This window comes from Molossus molossus, unplaced genomic scaffold, assembly GCF_014108415.1.
Source record: "Molossus molossus isolate mMolMol1 unplaced genomic scaffold, mMolMol1.p scaffold_m16_p_4, whole genome shotgun sequence".
Taxonomy (NCBI): domain Eukaryota; kingdom Metazoa; phylum Chordata; class Mammalia; order Chiroptera; family Molossidae; genus Molossus; species Molossus molossus.
Window position 1 is genome coordinate 106,904,908 of NW_023425377.1, and position 19,143 is coordinate 106,924,050.

Sequence of the window (19,143 nt, forward strand, 5' to 3'; positions counted from 1 at the left end):
GTTCCCTGGAGAAGGGGCAGACGGGCCTGTCCAGGTGTGACAGGAGACACCCGCGTCTGGGAATGTCTCCCTAGCCTCCTATAGTATTTCCACCTCTAGAAGAAAGGTTTGGGGCAAAACAGAGACTCCGGGACTCGGGCCCAGTGGAAACCTAGGAGGGGTACAGGCTAAGATAAGGGACCCAGATGAACATTAGGGGGGGACCTCAGCAATTTCCCCTTAGGGTAGTGTCACAGGTTCTTACACAAATTCTGCAGCATTGGCTCCAGTCGCTGTAGTCCTTTGTCATATTAGCCTAACATCAAAATAAGGATATTTGCAACATAAACTAGGGTTAAATTTTACTTAAGTAAAAGAGTTTGTTTTATCTACACACACACACACACACTCTCTCTCTCTCTACTTAAAAAAACAACTCCCGCCCTGGCCGGTTTGGCTCAGCGGTTGGAGTGTCAGCCTGCGGTACAGAGAGACCCGGGTTCGGTTCCCGCTAAGGGCACGTACCTCGGTTGCAGTTTGTCCCCGGCCCTGGTTGGTCGCGCGGGTGGCAGCCACTCGATGTGTCCCTTCACCTCGATGTTTCTCGCTCTCTCTCTTCCTCTCTCTCCCTCCTGCTCTATCTGAACAAAAAATGGAAAAATGTCCTCGGGTGAGGATAAAAAAAAAACCAAAAAACTCCCACACGAGCAATTTGTGACATGTAAACCAACAAAACCGTTATTTCTAACTCATTAGGCCAACAATAAAGAGGGTATTTTAATTTTAACTTTTGTTCTTGTTATTAATCCTCACCTGAGGACATTTTTCCTTATTTATTTATTTTTTTTAGAGAGAGAGAAAGAAAAAAACATTGATGTGAGAGACACATTGATTGGTTGCTTCTGCAGGACCCCAACCAGGGCTGGGGATCGAACTTGCAACCCAGATATGTGCCCATGACCGGAATCAAACCTGTAACCCTTTGGTCCATGGGCCAATGCTCTAACCATGGAGCCAAACCGGCCAAGGCTAAAGTGGGTATTTTTAAAAAATATTTAATTTAATCCTAGATGAAAATGAACTAGGCTTTTTTCCCCTACCCTACACTTAACGACGAACGGCCACATCACCTTAATAAAGTGATCATCTTCGCGTACGCGCTCCGGGGACAGACGCTGCACGCGGTCCGGGGACAGACGCTGCACGCTCTCCGGGGACAGACGCTGCCCGCGGTCCGGGGCCAGAAGCTGCACGCGGTCCGGGGACAGACGCTGCACACGGTCCCGGCCTCTGCGGCACGTGCGCCGCGGCCGGCCTGCCCTGCGCCCCCGGCCCACACCCCGCTGCTGGCAGGGTCTTCCCTCCACGCAGCAGCAGCGCAGTGACCGCTGACCCAAAGCACACGTTCATTACCTGGTCTCATCAAAAGTGACATTCTCTCTCCTCACAGCCTTCTGCGTGAACTAAGTCCTCTCCCCCTCCAAGTTGCTCCAAGCTCTGTCCTACTGTGTCCTGACACTGCTCTCTCCCCTTGGCTCTGTCCTCGGGGCCCATCCTCGGGGCTCATTCCGCTTTTCCGCGTGTGGATGGAGGGGGAGGTGCGCGGGGGTGGGGTGGGGTGGGGAACAGTCTGCACCGGCCTCCCCACCTGGGCCCAGTTTGCGTTCGATCTCTTCATGAACTCGTCCCTGCTCCACGGGTTCACACGTCTGTCCTGGAGCTGAAGAGCAGAGTCTCTTAGCCCTTTGTCATTGTTCCATTACGTCCTGGGTCTCTGACTCCCTCACCAAATGGAGTACCAGCGCCTCAAGGGCAGGGGCCTGTCTCCTCTCCTTTAAAAAATCTTAAAATTGAAAATAAAATACCACTTCTTTCCAGTCACTATGAAGATTTGGTCTAATAGTTAACCAAATAATACTTTGTCCATAAACTTAGACCCCACCATCCTGACCCAGTCTATCTTTCTCATTTCCTGCTAACACCAAATATTTACCCTCTGAAACCACTTACATTTCTTTAGGAACGTCTGCTTCCTCACTGCAATAGAGTTTAGGAATCACTTCCCATTAGTATTTAGGAAACTGCAAAACATATTACACCTCTGAGATAATATTATCCAAAACAGCTTCCCACATCCTGGGACATTCGATCAGTTAAGATTGAACATCTTTGTGAACTCATTTTACACTCTCCAGGGTCAACCTTCAAGAAGGCAAATTTGATCCTTAAGAGAATCTTCAAGGCGACCCAAAGCTTGGCGGACGAGGCTTCTACCCCTTGGAAACTCAGTGTACACCACATCATCTCGGCCTTGCCTAACCTCTTAATCTTAAAAATCTACACTTGACCAGACATTCATACCTACATCCCTTATGCTGGCCACTCCAAAACCACTTGCATTTCCTTCAAGATCTCTTTTTCTTTCTTCTTTGTATCCATTACATATCGGCACTACTGATGTTTCGGACCAGAAAGTTCTGTGTTGTGGAGGGTTATTCTGTGCACTGTCAGTAGCAGCACCTCCAGCCTCCACCGGCTACACCCAGTAGCACACTTACCCCTCCTGCAAATGTCCCCCTGGGGGCAAGATTACCTCCAGTCGAGAACCACTGGTTGAGACAGTCACTGAATCCCTGGGTGCCCTCAATACTTAAAGCCCCTCATAAGCCAAATTCATTGCACACAGGTTCGAGGTCATGAGACTCAAAGCACAGCTACTCTTACAAGCAAGTCACGAGTGTCTCCCTAAAAGCAGCCGTTGTAGGTCAAGAACGGGAAGCTAATGGCCTATGGTAGTGCTCTTACATTGGACAATAACCAACAACTCAACCAAACCTAACCCAGGCCCTAGTGTCTAGGGGTTTAATGACAAACACGCTAAGAGACACAGAGACAGAGATGCACGGAAACCAGGAGTCGTGTGCAGTGAATGGGAATCACATGTTTATAGACACACATGGCGAGAACGTGCCTCAGAAGACAGCTGAGAATAGAGGGTCTACCGCGGTCGTTGGCGTACAGGAGTGTCGTACTATTTTCATTTGCGACAGGTGTAATTATGAACCTGACATGGTTCCCTATAACCTTTCCTCCCCTCTGCAGCCCGAAATGTGTCATAAAGACACAGGATCCAACTTGAAAATGGTTCCATTGACCAAATCTAGGATATCTTGAATCACAAAATAAATTGATAATAAGGAGTTATAACCAACCATAGGATAAAATAAATAAAGTCTTCATCATTTAAGGGTGAATATAAGTTTTGGGAAAAGTCTAAGAAGCTATTCAGAGCCAAGCTTAAAGACTAAAGTAAATAATCATCCTATTGAATAGGTTCTGGCAAACAATTGTGAATAATTATAAAGTAGTGAAACTGATCTTCCTTTGAATCTTGAAAACTAGCTCCAAAAGTTTTAAAACGTCTGGGGCAAAGGCAGCCTCATGGGATAAGCACACAGTCATATCCAAGAGGTGTAATTGAAACCGAAGGACACAAGTTCTTTGGCTGTGTTCTGAAACACTCCTTGCATAAAGAGACTGCCATATACCTACAGCAGGGGGGTCACGAGAGTCAATGGCAACATGTGTAAACAGTCGGCCAAAATAGTTGGCACTAAGGATGCGCTTTCCCATCACTAAAAATCTTTAATGACACTCCTTACTGCATAAGCACAAATCCTGTCTCCTTCAATACAGTACTGCTCCTGTGAAATGAATATATTGAAATCAAATTTCAATTTGTATTTTCTGACTCCAGCGCATAGAATCAGTTTCTTAGGGCACAAATCACACTGACCACAAGTCTCTTAGCTCCTAGACGTCAAGAGTTAATTAAGCCGCTGGCTGGTACTGCTTTGGCAGGAATGTTCTGGAAGTGACTATCACTCTTAAAACTTCCAAAAAAGTTTAAAACATTTACCTTTTATCTACATGTAAAGATCTGGACTACCAGATTAGCACAAAGAAATAAAATGTTAAAAAATTTGGATTAAATTACCTAACTGGGCTTTTACAAGTTTCCATTTACACAACCTTTGCTTTTTATAAAAAGAAAACTTTTTAATTTGCGGTTTCACAATGGCATGTGTCAGCCATAATCTTTTAGCACTAAAATATGTGTAACGTAAGTGATCCTAAAGATTAGGTGTTTAATAAACTTAATCCTTCAGAAACACAACCATGTAACTAATGTCAGTTTTAATAGGCACCAATACACAGGTATTGAAATGTCTCCCATAACTCATGCTTACAAGGGCATTTTCATGACTTCGCATGTGGGCAGAGTCATATTTTCAAATATAATCAAATGTCTTTATGCTCACCTTTAGAGAAGCTTGCCATAAATCATTGCAAAACAAAGTTTTCAAAATAAAACTTACTATTTCAAGTCTTAGGAAGAGTCTGAAATGCATAAGGAAGTAAAAGCAGAATGTTCCTTTTGGGTAAGTGTTGTTGCATTTCTAACAGTCCTCCTGCTCAGAGAATTAACTACGGAGGCGAACTTCTCATAACTACAGAGCCTTTCAGCACTCTGAGCTGGAGTCTGGCAGCTGTGTCACACTACAATTAAAATGTCCTGAAAACATTCAGAGAATACTCACGTTTTGAAGTATGGTGCTCTTACACACACACACACACACACACACACACACACACACACGTGCGCAGTTAATTTTTAAATCCGGAAAAAAGGTTACCGAAAAAGCCAACACAGACTCTAGCACTATTTTTCAGTTCAGATTTGATTAATTGTTTTTCTATGAGGCAGCACCCTGAGTGCCGAGGATCATGGTTACACTTAACTTTTCCTCTCTAGAAGAGTCCAGGACTGCAAGGCTGAAAATAAACACTTCCTCCCAACTAAAGGGAACAGAGTAAAACAGGCCGGAGCAGCGGTCTTTCAGTTTGCACCGTGCTCTGCAAATGAGCTGATCACGCACCAGATTCTGAGTCAGGCTGTACCTGGAAGGGAAGCAGAACCGACTTCAACAGGTTCTATGAAGTGAGCAAGCTGGACTAAACACTTTCTACATCAGTCACGCACTCTAACCTACTACACTGACTTTGCACCTGTCCTTGCTATTACCATAAGGCATGATGAGTAAGTGGCCCTTTCATGAAGTCCGATAAAAGTTGTAAAGTGACATTATATATGACACATATTGGTGGAAATTGGGGTTAGCAGACATTCATGATATTTTACAAAAACAACAAAACACATCTAAAAGTTACCTGTAACCCACCAAAAGTCACCAATTAACTTTACAAAGCATCTATTTCAAGTAATCTTGACTCAAAATATCACAAAGCAAACGTTCCCTGAATGCACAAAATACCAGTAATATACTCATGGATTTTGGCATCTGCAAAGGTTAGAAAGCAAACATTAACTGAAGCGTTCGGTCTTTTAGTTCATGATTAAAGCCACACAGCTTCATAATATGGGCTATTTGCTAAAAAAAAAAAGTTTCCTTTTTGGCCCTGGCCTGTTTGGCTCAGCGGTTACAGTGTCAGCCTGCGGTCCAGAGAGTCCCGGGTTCGGTTCCCACTAAGAGCATGAACCTCGGTTGTAGTTTGTCCCCAGCCCTGGATGGGTCATGTGGGTGCAACCATTCGATGTGTCCCTTTCACATCGATGTTTTTCTCTCTCTCCCTCCCACTCTATCTGAACAAAAAATGGAAAAAAAATGTCCTCGGGTGAGGATAAAAAAAAAAGAAAAAAGAAACGGGTTGCCCGTTGTGTTTTGTTTCCTGTTTGTTCTCCCTGATAAGCCTAACATTTTCAAGACTGGTCATGAGCACTAGCCTCTGGTATAAAACTGATACACAGGTCAACTGGCTTTTCTCATTAAACGATTTTCTAGAACAGAAAGTAGCAAAGGCAGACATGGTAAGAGGAATGCATGCAGGTGGGTTTCGATTTCACAGAAGATACGTTTTTCCACGTAACAAACTAAGTATGTACATTGTGCCTGGCTGGCACAACTAACCCTTACTAAGTCTCTCCCAGCTATGGAAATACTGGGGCACATGCCAGGGTATTGCCAACAAGGACAACTTTTTGTCTACAGCTTTGATAGCATCTCTCAAGCCCCCAAATACTTAAGAGTCTCTCCGAGTAATCAAACTCTAGAAATCTATCCTAAGGAAAGGAAATGATCCAAAGCATGTTAAAATCCATAGGCAGCAAGATGATTGGAGACTAAAAGGATGAAAAACTGGAAACCCAAATGTCTAGCAAAAGGTTAGATAAATTATGATACATCTTGCCAATATTTCACTTAAATATCAAATATGATGATTATGTAACATGGAAGGATACGATTAATGAGTGAAAAAGAACAGGACACAGGATTACACATAAAACTACATTTTATAAAAACTATGTGTACACATGTATTTTTATTGTATTAACAAACTATTACTAGTGGTTCTCTTTAAGGGTAGAATGAGGTTTAGGAAGAAAGGCAGATGTGAAAAGAAACTTTCACTTTTTGCATTTCTCTGGATTGTTTACATATTCCCAGTAGCAATGCACTGAGATTTTACTTAGGTAGTTTTCTCTTAAGAACAAAGAAAACACATGTATATAAAAATATAGATAGGAATGCTTAATTATAAAAAACAGTGTTAAAATGAAAAGATTACTCATTTATTTCTTCCCATATTTTCTAAACTTTCTGCAATGTCATAGTCTCTAATTTTAAAAGATTAAATCTATAAAATAACTGAGTCATCTTCTTGTCATGTATATAATCATTCCTTGACCTATTTTTTCATTTTTTCAGATACTACTCAAATAATAATTGTACCATATTTAGATAAACCCCAGGTAAAACTATATCCCTCTAAAACCTAAAAAAATTATTGTGAAATAAAATCCCCTGATTAGCTGATTATTTTCACTGATGACCTTCACATGCTTGGCCACGGAGGGCTCAGGGCACAGCCTTGGAGAGTGTGAGGTCTAGAACCACACTTCCAGGGTGTGAATCCAGCTCCTCCAGCCATGTGATTTTGAAGAGGTTACTTAATTTCTCTCAGTTTCTATTTCCCCAAAGTAAAATAGGAATTGGAGCACCTAACTCTCAAGGCTGCTGTGAGGACGAGTGGAGAGGACTATGGAAAACGCTTTCATAATGCCTGACACGGTACTAGCTTTTACCTATCAACTAATTAAGCTGTTAGCCGTTATTCTAAGCTTGGTAAAATACACATGTAACCAAATATATATTTTAATAACCAATTCTTATAACCACTGCAAAATACATTTATAACAAAAATGAAATGAATTTAACACAATCTTTATGCTCCATGCATTACTCCGGCTTAGATATCAAAAGAATAAATAAGGACACAAGAGTTTACAGTGATGTCATTTTTATCTCACCTACATCTTCCCTGGCATAATTTGCTGTGAGCAAAAATTGTTTTTCTTAAACATCTATTCTGCTGATTTGCAACAGCAGTAACTACTAACAGGATTTCAGTGTTTCCCTCCAAAAAGGAGAATATGTTACTGAAGGTCTGGGGAAATTGCTTGCACAATGGATATTAGAATGGCAAAACACAAACTACTTCAACAAACAAAGTTCTTCCTTCCTTCTGCCCACTCTTTGAAAAGAGGTGTTTGTTAAATCAAAAGCAAAGATCACACCTCCCCCAGACCTTTTCTGCTGACATCAGGGATCAAAGACCAAATGGAATGTTTTTTCCCTTTCTTTACCCTGAACTTGCTGCAAGACTGAAAAACTCCACTATAGTTCCTCCTTAGTCTGTTGATTCCCGATTGACATAATTTTCCATTACTTGCGACAGATCAGAGCGACCCATGCTTCAGAGGTAGGAATGTACCGAGTCAGACAAAACACAGTTGTTTGGATTTCTATTATCTACACCCCTCCTCCTCCCAAATGCATGCATTGGGAGCAATGTGAGAACTAAAATCAAATTGTCCTCATCTACTTTAAGGAAATATTACATCAGGATTAAATGCATTGTAGAAAATATGTGTGAATAGATATCAACCATTTGTAGCAATTTTTGAGAAGAGATTGCTTTAAATAAGAATGGTTGGGTCATTACAAAGAAATGAACCTTTACTAGAAATCGGTGCCAGAAAAGTTCGAGTCAGGTACAAAATAAGTGTTATTTAGATTATGCTATCCAGGAAACAAACTTTTTAAAAAGTGAGGGTGGAAACGTCATAAACCCGTAGATGACTGATAAGTCAGAGGCCCTCCATGATCCCCATGGAGGACCCACTGCACGTGGGCACCCCAAGGCTGGCAGTGGTCCCAAAGTCTGGAAGTATTTTACCCCCCAAAGCATCAACTGCTAGCAATTTCTGAGTCTGTTTTGCCTCTGCCCATGACAAGAATCAACTTGTTCCAAAATTCCACTAAATATGTTTCTTTTATGTTAAAACTCTGCTGTTTCTGGGAAAGCTAAAAGTTAGAATTTTTTACACATGTGGACAAAAGCTATATTTGGACCTTTCAGTCCCTTAACAGAATAAAGACATTTTTAAAAAAGAACTCCCCTGCTGTGGTTTATTATAAGAAACTCACTCTGACTTTTGAAATTTAAAAAAGTAAACCTTGTCCTATACAATTCCTTTAACTTAAAAGTTCAAGGTTTCGTTTATAAAAAGAAAAACAAAAGTAAAGCATTTAATCTAAATTGATTGCAAGTTAAAAAAGAAATTATTGAAGGGAATAGTCATGACTTCTATTTACAGATCCTTTTTTCTAGTCATCCCACCTATAAATACATAGGTTATGTATTTTTTTAAAACTTATAATCATGACATTGCTTTTTAAGTATTAAATACTTAAATCTCCACAAGAGTAACTCATGGGTTTCAGACTTCTCTTTAGATACATGTAAAACCATTTGGGAACGTCTCTGTTTAATCCCATGGGAAGCGGTACTACCCAACTGCACGTAGGCCCCACACAACAAAGACAAAAATTGAAACCCAGGACAACAAAGACTGTAAACCATGACATTCTAACACACCTGCCTCGATTAGACAAAAAGTGGACAGACGGCTAGGAGGACATCTGTAAGTACTGAAATCAAGTTTAGCATGTGGCCTAACTGATAAAGTGAATATTCAAACAAATATCATTTCCCTTTGAATCATTTCACTTACTTTATACTAGGCTTTCTGAATCTCAGCACTATTGACATTGTGTCTGTCTGTCTGTCTGTCCATGTACTGTAGAACGGTTGGCAGCATCCTTGTCCTCCACCTGCTACAAGCCAGCAGAATCCTCATCCCCAGCCTCAAAACATGACTCCAAACACCGCCAACTGTCCCCGAAAGCAAAAATGTACCCCGTTGAGAACCACTGCTCTACACTAAAGAAAACGCAACAGTTAACATGGACAAAATCCTAAAATTTCATTGTGTTTGAATTTATTTTACGAGGGACATAAAATACATGAGTCAGCGGTACTAACCAAGTCAGACCTTGTAAATGGAGTCAATAGCACTAGGAAGACATCATCATCCACACCATTCATTCCCTCTTCAATCAGGAAAGCTTTTAAGCTCATAAAAAGATAATCAGGACCCCTTAAAACTAACATAAGTGTCAGGACGGAATCAGTGGCTGTGCATAATGAACTGCCTATAAATTGTTTAATCTCCATGCTTGTGTCAAAGATCAGATTAATTTAAGATGAAAACGACAAATCTGAGTAGGAAAGAACATAAAAGTTGAGACAGATGGCCAAAAATGTTGCGCAGGAACAACTCATTAAGAGATCATACTGCTTTCTCACTCCTCTGTCTTCACCTAAGCAAAGCTGTCCTTTTCTTAAGAATTTTCAGAAGGCAGATAGTTTTACATACCCGTAAAAAAAATCAATTTATAAAATCGGAATGAACACTGCCCATTTAAAGATTTGCATTAATCTTAAGCATAAGACAAATTTCTTATGCAACTTCAAAGCAAGATTTCATGTCCTCTTTATATTTATAACATATATCAACCAAACAACAGACTTGAAGTTTTAAATTGTAAGTCCACCTAGATACAGATGTTGAATCAGCGCCAAGAAAACTATAGCTTTGAAGGATACCTGGCATTCTGAAAATACAATATCCCAAATTGTGCCTATGAACAAGAAAATCTATAATTTTTCCAAAGAAATATTTACTTGAAAGTTTAAAAGTATCTCTTTTCTTTGCACACGGGAAATAATGTTTAGACATAAACAGTGACAAAAGAGATACTTGTAACATTTTATAGCCACATGCCAAAGTTTCAAGGATTAACTCATAATGTTTTAATTTCCACAATCGGATTGAAGGGAGTCTTTGTTTTCTTTCTTGGTGCTTGGGTTTTGCTTTTAAATAGACATAAAGAAGTAGTGGAAAGCAGAACAGCAAGTGTTGGGTTTCTGATGGCAACTCTAATTGTGTTTCCTTCTGAATTAGCTTTTTAAAAAATTCTTCCTCTCCTTTCCTTTCTTTCTTAACACAAAATTGAAACCATACTACAAGAGTTTATTCCTTGCCTTTTTCACTCAACATTTTCCCGTCTACCAAACATAATTTTCAATGGCCACTTTTATGAATTCTATGGTAATATTGTTTAACAATTTTCTATTTTAGGGATTTTAAATTATTTTCAATCTTTTGCTCTTCTTGCCAGGATGAGTTTTATGCATAATTATGTTCACATCTCAAATTAGTTAAAATACATTCTTATAAGTTAATTTGTGAGTTCAAATAGTAAGAACATTTGTACAGTTGTACAAAACAAATTTCCATAAAGATTATGAAATGTACACTTCCATCATTCTTTGAGCATGTCAATGAACTGCATATTAAAATATAATGGGCATTTTCTTTTCCAAAATTACGTCAATTTTAAATATTGAAAATAATATCTCATTGCTTTAATGTATATTTAGTGAGACTGAATTTTTTGTACTTGGTGTTTATAATTCTACCTTTTCAAATAGTCTGTTTGGTGTTTGAGTCATCTTGCCAGTGCAGTGTTAAGATTTTTTCATATTAAACTACTATAAATTAATATATAAGTATGTCACCCTTGCTTATAACATCTAGAAAGTTCTAACTTTTTTGCTTAGAAAATCCTTTCCCATTTCAACATAACTATTGACATCTTTTCCTTTAGTTCTTTTGTTTCATTTTGACATCAATATTTTTAAAACACCTGGAATTTATTTTTGGTATAGTATGAGAATGGTGATTTAATATCTGGTAGCTTGAGAGCCCATTAATCATTATTTCCAAAATTTCCCTGCCTATTTTTCCAGATTAACTTTTAAAATCATTTTGTCAGGTATCCCTCCCCCCACCTCCCCCAAACTCATTGAAATTGCAATCAAACTATAAATACAAATCGGGAAGAATGTATAGAATGTTGAATACTGATTATCATAGAAATACTTCCAGTATCTCACTTGTATACCAATAACAGACTTTTTGTTTCAGAATGGAGTTTTTTAGTCTGTTAGACAATTCATCTTCGACTTTTATTACTAAATCTCTAACTGAATACAGATTTTGTATTTTGTCAAATGCTTCAGTGACATCTTTTTGGGTTTACATGTGCAATAGCTTTGTCTTCTAGTTCCTATATATTAACGGGTTTCTTAACAGTGAGCCATCCTTTAATCCCTGACATAAACCCTCCTCACAGCAGTGGAGTATTTTCTAGTATGACGATGATGTGGGGTTGCTAATGCTTTATGAACACTTTTACACATAAATATTTCTAGTCTAGAGCCTTTTTGAAGACAATTTTTTTAAATAACTGTTAACATTTTAATGATTATTATTTCAATTAGATATTCAACTTCTCTTTTTCACTTAAAATTTCCCCAAAGAACATTCATTGGGAGATTTCCAAATCTGAGTTTCAATTTTTAAACCTCATCTGCATGTACTGTTTATATGCCACTTTGATCTTCTAATTTGGCATACTTTTGATTTTCATTTTTCCTTTTAAATATATTTTTATTGAGTTTTTAGAGAGGGAGAGATAGAAACATCAATGTGAGAGAGAAACATCAACCGGCTGTCTCCTACACACTCCCCACTGGGGATCGAGCCCACGACCCAGACATGTGCCCTGACTGGGAATCAAACCAGGCCCTCTCGGTCCATGGGACGACACTCAATCCACTGAGCCACTCCAGCCAGGCTTCATTTTTCTTGTTAGGCATCTTAAATATGTCTCTATAGCTCCTGTCTTCACTGTGTCCCCCAGAAATGAGCTATTTGACTTATCAAATCTCCTTTCTGTCTTGTGGTCTAATTTATTTTCACTTACGTGCAGAATAAATCTTAGTGTTTTGTGTTGCACTGTACTATTTACACAACGTGTAAAGTGGCTATTTCCAGTCACACTATGAACCTGTCTTGGGCAGGCAGCCTTCTAATCATTCATTTAATTAATTAAAAAATCATAACTTCACTATACTGGAATTTTTAGAACTTATTTTGAAAAGTTTGTGAATGACTCAGAAAGCAACCTAGTAACTAGATCTGGTCGTAGAGAACTATTTTTTCCAGGAGACACTGCTCCAGTGTTTCCTATTATTCATTTTCAGCACCACATGAGCCAAACATTTCAAAATAAATTATTTTCAAGAGAAGAAACAAGATGAAATGAAGAAACAAACTGAACGCTTGAAACTATGTTTATACAATATAAATATAAACAATTTAACCCGACTGAAATTAGGGAAAAAGACACTTCAGCAACCACATGTTTCTTTTTAGGAATGATAATCTGATTGTGGCGAAACGTGGTATTTGTGTGACTGCTATTCAAGTGTGCTTGCAATTTGCCCAACTTTTTTTTTCAGCCCAACAGATTTCCTGGTATATGGTTACCATAATTTGGCGTGAATTTTCCTGTATTATTTGTGTTTTTTTCAGAAATGCTGATTAATTACCTCCATTCTTCTCTATGAACTTCAAATTGACATACCTATGAAAATATTTTCTTTTAAATACATTTTCCATATTATACATGAGTTGGGAGGAAAGGCTTTTCTAATAAATGTTAAGTATGTTTAACTTTGACTCCTGTGGCTTACCCAAACCCATAATGACTCAAATGGTCAATAGGTGTTCTTATTCTCGAATAGAGAACATCCCACTTCATGTAGGAAGCCTCTTCAAATGACACCTTTCCCTCACAAGTTTACATTTCCCGTCCAGTGACCATAAGAAGTACAGATAGATTTCTCTACATGCCATTTTGGGATATTTGGGTGAAGAGGCAGGTGGGCCACTTACATTTTTCATGATCAAGGCTAACACACACACACACACACACACACACACACACACACCCTCTCTCTCTCTCTCTCTCTCAAGTAGGACTACTAAAATAATATCTAGCAGATGCAAAGTGCATACTGTCAAACACGCAACCGCAGTGGTCCGAGAACAGCTCAGATGGAGAGCTGGGGCGAGGAACATCTTACCTGCTTTCCGTCCAGCGTGCAGAGCCTCTTGACCACGCCCGAGTCTAGTTTAATGGCTTCGGTGATATCTGTTAAGACTTGTTCAAAGGAATGGGCGGTCTTCTTATTGAGAAGGATCCGCACGGCTTTTCTAGGCTTCACTCCACTGCGAATCACAGTCACCAGTTTGGGTTTGATGAAATCTTTACTCTCCTTCACTTCGCTCTTCACCGAGGAGGGAGCAGCCAAGGCTCGGGTGGTCCCACCCTTGATGTTCACAGACCAGTTCGGATTAATATTTTTGGTGTAATCAACTTTACGAAATGGTTCATTTGACGCACACACGTAACTCTCACCTAGAAAGCAAAAAGCAGTTTTATTAGCCAGCTTTCCCCACCACCGAAGAACGCTGGAGACCCATGAGCAGATCCTGCATTTCACAGGTGCACGCACGGGGCCCGTGTCCTTCCCCGGCATTCTGCCCCCCCCCGCTCTCGGCTGCGTCCAGGCTGGTTTGGAGAGCAGCATGCACAGAGTGAACAGCACTGGACAAAGAAAGGAGAGCGATGGATCAGGGTTTCGTTCTCATCAAAAGTGTCTTCCTGGAACATTTCTCTACACGTTTGGTTGTCATCTGTAACATGACGTTATTGAACCAGATGAATTCTAAAGTCCTTCCTAGTTCCAAAGTCTATTAACTAATTTAACTTCATAAATGTAATCTGGAAGAAATAATTATATCACAAAATAATATGTTCATATAATAAGATTATTTTCCTCCTTCCAATGATAGATTTCAGTCCTAATCAAAGAATGATCACTCCATCTTCACCTAACTGACTACATTATATTCACTTATAGGGTCATTTACTCAATTAATGAAGCACCACAAAAAGGAAGAAGAGTTTTGACAGCTCAGAGAAACATAACACAGGCATTTTTTCCCTTAATTAAAGAACACAGGCATTTTTTCCCTTAATTAGAAAATAGTAGAAATAGATTACCCTTTCTATAACTATTTAAAGGGGATAGGATATTAAGTAGTTAAAACAATGTGTACATTACACACATAGTCTTGTGTCTAATTTTTATTATGAAAAACTATACTATTTGGCAATTAGTTTACCAAGTCAATGTTCATTAATTTGAAGTTCCAAAATTCTATGTTGAAAAATATTTTTTCACTGAACAAGCAGAATTATATGCTTAAAGAAATCATACATTTTCTTTTGGGAGATTCAGAAGTCATCCAATTCTTTTAGTTTCAACTTTTTGGCATACGAGGTAAGAGGGTTACATGCTAAGATCTTCTCTAAGACATCTTCTAACTCAAAAAGAATCCACTATTTTTTCACCCATTCCGTGTAACAGTCCCATGAATATATGATGATATGCTACAACCCTGAAATGCTGTGAATGCATAAAACAAAAATAACCAAATGCTGTGAAAGGAAGTCCTAAGGAAACCCATCCATGTAAATATTGTTCGTAACTATCGGATATTCGTGGAGTACTGATTGCTGGAGAACTTAAAGTCTTCGAAAGGCACACGAACAATTCAATAACAGATCAGGCAGACAAGAGGATCTGCAAAGAGGAGTCGTGTCTTCTATTGAAAGGTATACCTGGGTCTCTGTCCAAGAAAACTAGGGGACCAGTCACAGGCTTTAACAGTGCCCACACCAGTCATTTGAAATCTAGCCCAACCATCACCCTATGGAGACTTTTCATCTCTGTAGGTTTATTTGCATCATTTTTCCAGTGTAATCATCTGGAAAAGTGTCGTGTAATTTCAAAATAGGTATAAATCTAACAAAATAGAACTACATAACATATGTATGTATTTATGAGCAAAAATAAACAATTATGATTTTGCTTTAACTTTACAGAGAAAGCAACTCTCACACTGCAAAGCTCTTACGCCTAGCTGGTTTGGCTCAGCGGTTGGAGTGTTGGCCTGTGGACGGAAGAGTCATGGGTTCGATTCTGGCCAAGGGCACGTACCCCGATTGTGGTTCGATCCCCAGCCCTGGTCAGGGTCATGCAGGAGGCAACCAGTCCAATGTGTCTCCCTCACATCAATGTCTATCTGTCTCTTTCTCCCTCCCTCCCTCTCTCCCTTCTTCCCTCCCTCCACTCTATCTGAAAACCAATGGAAAAATATCCTTGGGTGAGGATGAAAAAAAAAAGAAAGAAAGAAAAGCCCTTACTAATTTTACCTATGATAAAAAGTAAATTTTATGTTCTGATCCAAAATATTACAATGAAGGGAAAAAGAAGAACCTCAGCAAGAAAAGGTGATTTTTTTTTTTCCCACCCGAGGACATTTTTCTATTTTTTGTTCAGATAGAGTGGGAGGGAGAGAGAGGAAGAGAGAGCGCGAGAGCGCGAAACATCGACGTGAAAGGGACATATCTAGTGGCTGCCTCCCGCACGATCCAACCAGGGCCGGGGATAAACTGCAACCAAGGTACATGCCCTTAGTGGGAACCAAACCCGGGTCTTTCTGGACCACAGGCCGATGCTCTAACCGCTGAGCCAAACCAGCCAGGGCGATTTTTTCTTTTTTTAAAGAGCAGAGAGAAGTAGGTGGAGAAAAGTCTTTCCCAATATAAAGAGAAAAAGACATTGGCAAAGAGAAACAAAACAAAAATTTTTAATATGTCCGATTTCCTTACCACCTAGTCCCTGCACAGTCGACACGGTGACCAGGAGAGCTGCCTTTACATTTGTCTGTGTTTTGCCTCTTTACACAGGTTTAGAATGTCAAGACAAAAGGAAGCCTGTCTTTTAATTTGCTTGTGTGTAGTTACAGATAACATTTTAATCCCCTCCTTCTCTCCCTTCCTTCCTTCATAATGTTTCCATTTAAAACCTCTAGGCCAGTTCCATAATCACTACGTAAAGTTTTGAAACCAGGCTGGCCAGTGCCTGCTGGACAAAGCCTCACCCCTTCTCCCATCCACAGCAGACAGTAAATAATAATTCTTGGGGTGCTCTTCTGCCAAGCCTAGACCGACCTTCACAAGATGCACGGAATACCTACTATGCGCCAGCTCGTGTGCTAGGTGGTGACATGAGATGAAACCCACTGTGGCATCCTTGGCATTCAACATTTCAACACGGATGATCAGGACATGGTTTAGAGGTCAGCCTTGTGTTTCTTTATACTGGGCACATAAAACTCTACGGTGTAGACGTCATACTTTGGTAGCAATAGCCACCACACACCCAGGCTAGCTTCCCCAGTCGTGTCCCCTCCCAGATCAACCAACCTGACTGTACCCTTGTCACTCACATGCATTTGCCCGCAGGGAGAGCTTTGCCTATGCGCTCACTGTTCCCTCTTGGTCTGCTTTCCAGGGCTCCTGTCTCCCGTTCCTGCAGGCACCGCCCCCCTTACAATCCTGAGGGGCAGCTGCATCCGCCCACTTGGCTTCAACCACCCCTACACCCTGACGACTCACACAAGGAGGACACCCCCAGCCTAGTCCTTTCTCTGGAGTTCAAGTCGCTTACAGAACATCTCTACCGAATAATCTACGGATACCTCACATGCTACACATCTAAAACGAACGTCACGCCTCATTATTGCCATCCTGACCGCAGACTCTCTTCTTACTGAATTCCACAACTTGATTGGATGAAACCACCACCTCTCCAGTCACATAAGCAGAAACCAAGACTTCTGCTTGTCGTGTCCCTTTCCCCACATTCTCCAGAACTGGCGAAACTGTTCACTTTGGTCTAAGCACCCCTGGAGCCCACTCCCCTCAGCCCTGCCTTCTCTCATCCTCCCTGGATTAGAGTGAACTCCCCGTGTCGGGCCTCAGCCCCTGACCCTGAGCAGAACTGCCACGGCAGGTTTTGTGACATGCAGATCTGATGTCTCTTGCCTGTTTTCCTGCCTTTGGAAGACAGGACAAAGTGCTCGGCACATCACGTACCTCCAGCCTCGTCCCCACCTCCTTCCCACAGGACCCGGAGTTAGAGCAACCAGTGGATTTGCACTTCCCTTCCAATCTCATCACTCCCTCTTATTCCCACTCCTTCTGTACACCTGAAATAACCCTCCTCCTCCTTCTGACTTGCCTCTTTTTTCCAACCTGTCAGGATTGCTTGCCACTGACAAGAAAGCAAAGCAGTCGAGCCTGCAGACTGCCGGGAGGATTTTAAGTTGGTTCAATCATGTAGATAAACAGGCTGGCATTATCTATGACCAGGTTTACAACACACATATGACCCAGACGTCCGCCCCTGGAGAGTACTCTAGAGAAATTAATGCATATGGGCACCATAATGTAAATTATCTCCCTGTATATACATACAGTACACATACATGTATGTTCATAGATTTTTTTTTTTTTTTGAGAGTACATTTATTAAAAGCTGGGGACAGTGAAACAAGGAAGGGCTTAAGGTAGAAGAAGCAACAGGAGAGAGAAAGGCAGAGCAAAGGGGCCTTGGAGACAGGTTCAGGGTTAGCTCAGGATGAGCTGCCGCTGCCCATTGCTCCCCTGGTTGCAAGTCTCACGAGGACCTTCTTGGAGAAAGAGAACAGAGATACAAGGCACGGGCTGGCTCTAGTGAAAGCTTGATGTGGGTCCTTTGTCTTGAGTATCTTTCCTTGGCAGGTGAACAATCTAGAGGAGGTCTCAGGGGCAGGTCTTTTTTTTTTTTTTTTTTTTTATCCTCACTTGAGGACATTTTTGCATTTATCTTCAGATAGAGCAGGAGGGAGAGAGGGCAGAATAGAGAGAGAGAGAAAGATCGATGTGAGACACATCGAGTGGTTGCCACCCATGTGACTCCAACCAGGGCCGGGGACAAACTGCAACTGAGGTACATGCCCTTAGCGGGAACCAAACCCGGGTCTCTCTGGTCCTCGGGCCGACGCTCTAACCGCTGACCCAAACCAGCCAGGGCAGGGGAGGGTCTTAATAGAATATTCATTAGCTTTCCAGGTGGGTCCTTCAGTATGTTGATTTATCAAAATGTGTGTCTAGGGAGTTCAGGGTTATTTTCTGGTTGGTTTTAGTTTTAAAGAATGTCATCAAAGAGGAACTTGGGACCAAGGCCTGGGATGGTCTGGACTGTGTAAACCATTTGCTCCTAAGTGTCCTTGGTTAGGGAAGATAAAACCTTGTGATTCATTAACTGGCTGTGAATTACTCAAATTGTTTGGCCTTTTAAAATTATTTTGTCTCAGTTTTCCTTATTCCACTTGTCAAGGAATTCCCCTAGCTTCTTACTCTCCTGCCACATTTTTACTGAGGACCAAATGGACTCCAATTTTGAACAAAAACTGCGCTTGTAAACTTATCTTCACCATGTGGTTCATAGAAATTAACACTCAATAGCCAAAAATGAGAATCAACCCACATCCCAAACATAGATTAAGGTATGGTCATACAATATACTACTGTACGGTAACAAAAATGAACAAGCTATGTGAAGCCAGAGTGAGCAACGATGACAAAAGAATTATGCAGTAGGATTCCATTTCTGTAGAGTTCAAAGCAGGCAAAATGTAACTATACAAACTAGAATGTCTTCACTGGTAGCAAAAATACAAAGTAAAGCAAGAGGCAGACAGCTGTTTCCCTGGAGGAGGTACAGCTGGGGGGGGGGACGGACAGACATGGAGAGTGTCTCAGGTACTGGCCATCTGCTGGTTCTTGACAGGGCTGGTCATCATGAAGG

At 40.6% G+C, this 19,143-nt stretch overlaps 1 protein-coding gene across 4 annotated transcripts in view; it reads right to left on the reverse strand.

Moving 5' to 3' along the window:
- Nucleotides 1-19,143, reverse strand: part of DCLK2 (doublecortin like kinase 2) — a 137,705-nt gene that overhangs the window by 105,685 nt on the left and 12,877 nt on the right. For all 4 annotated transcript variants that reach the window (XM_036241547.1, XM_036241544.1, XM_036241548.1 and 1 more), the window contains exon 2: nt 13,462-13,796. In XM_036241547.1, coding sequence (XP_036097440.1) covers nt 13,462-13,796 — 335 coding nt within the window. The remainder of the gene's footprint in view (nt 1-13,461; nt 13,797-19,143) is intronic.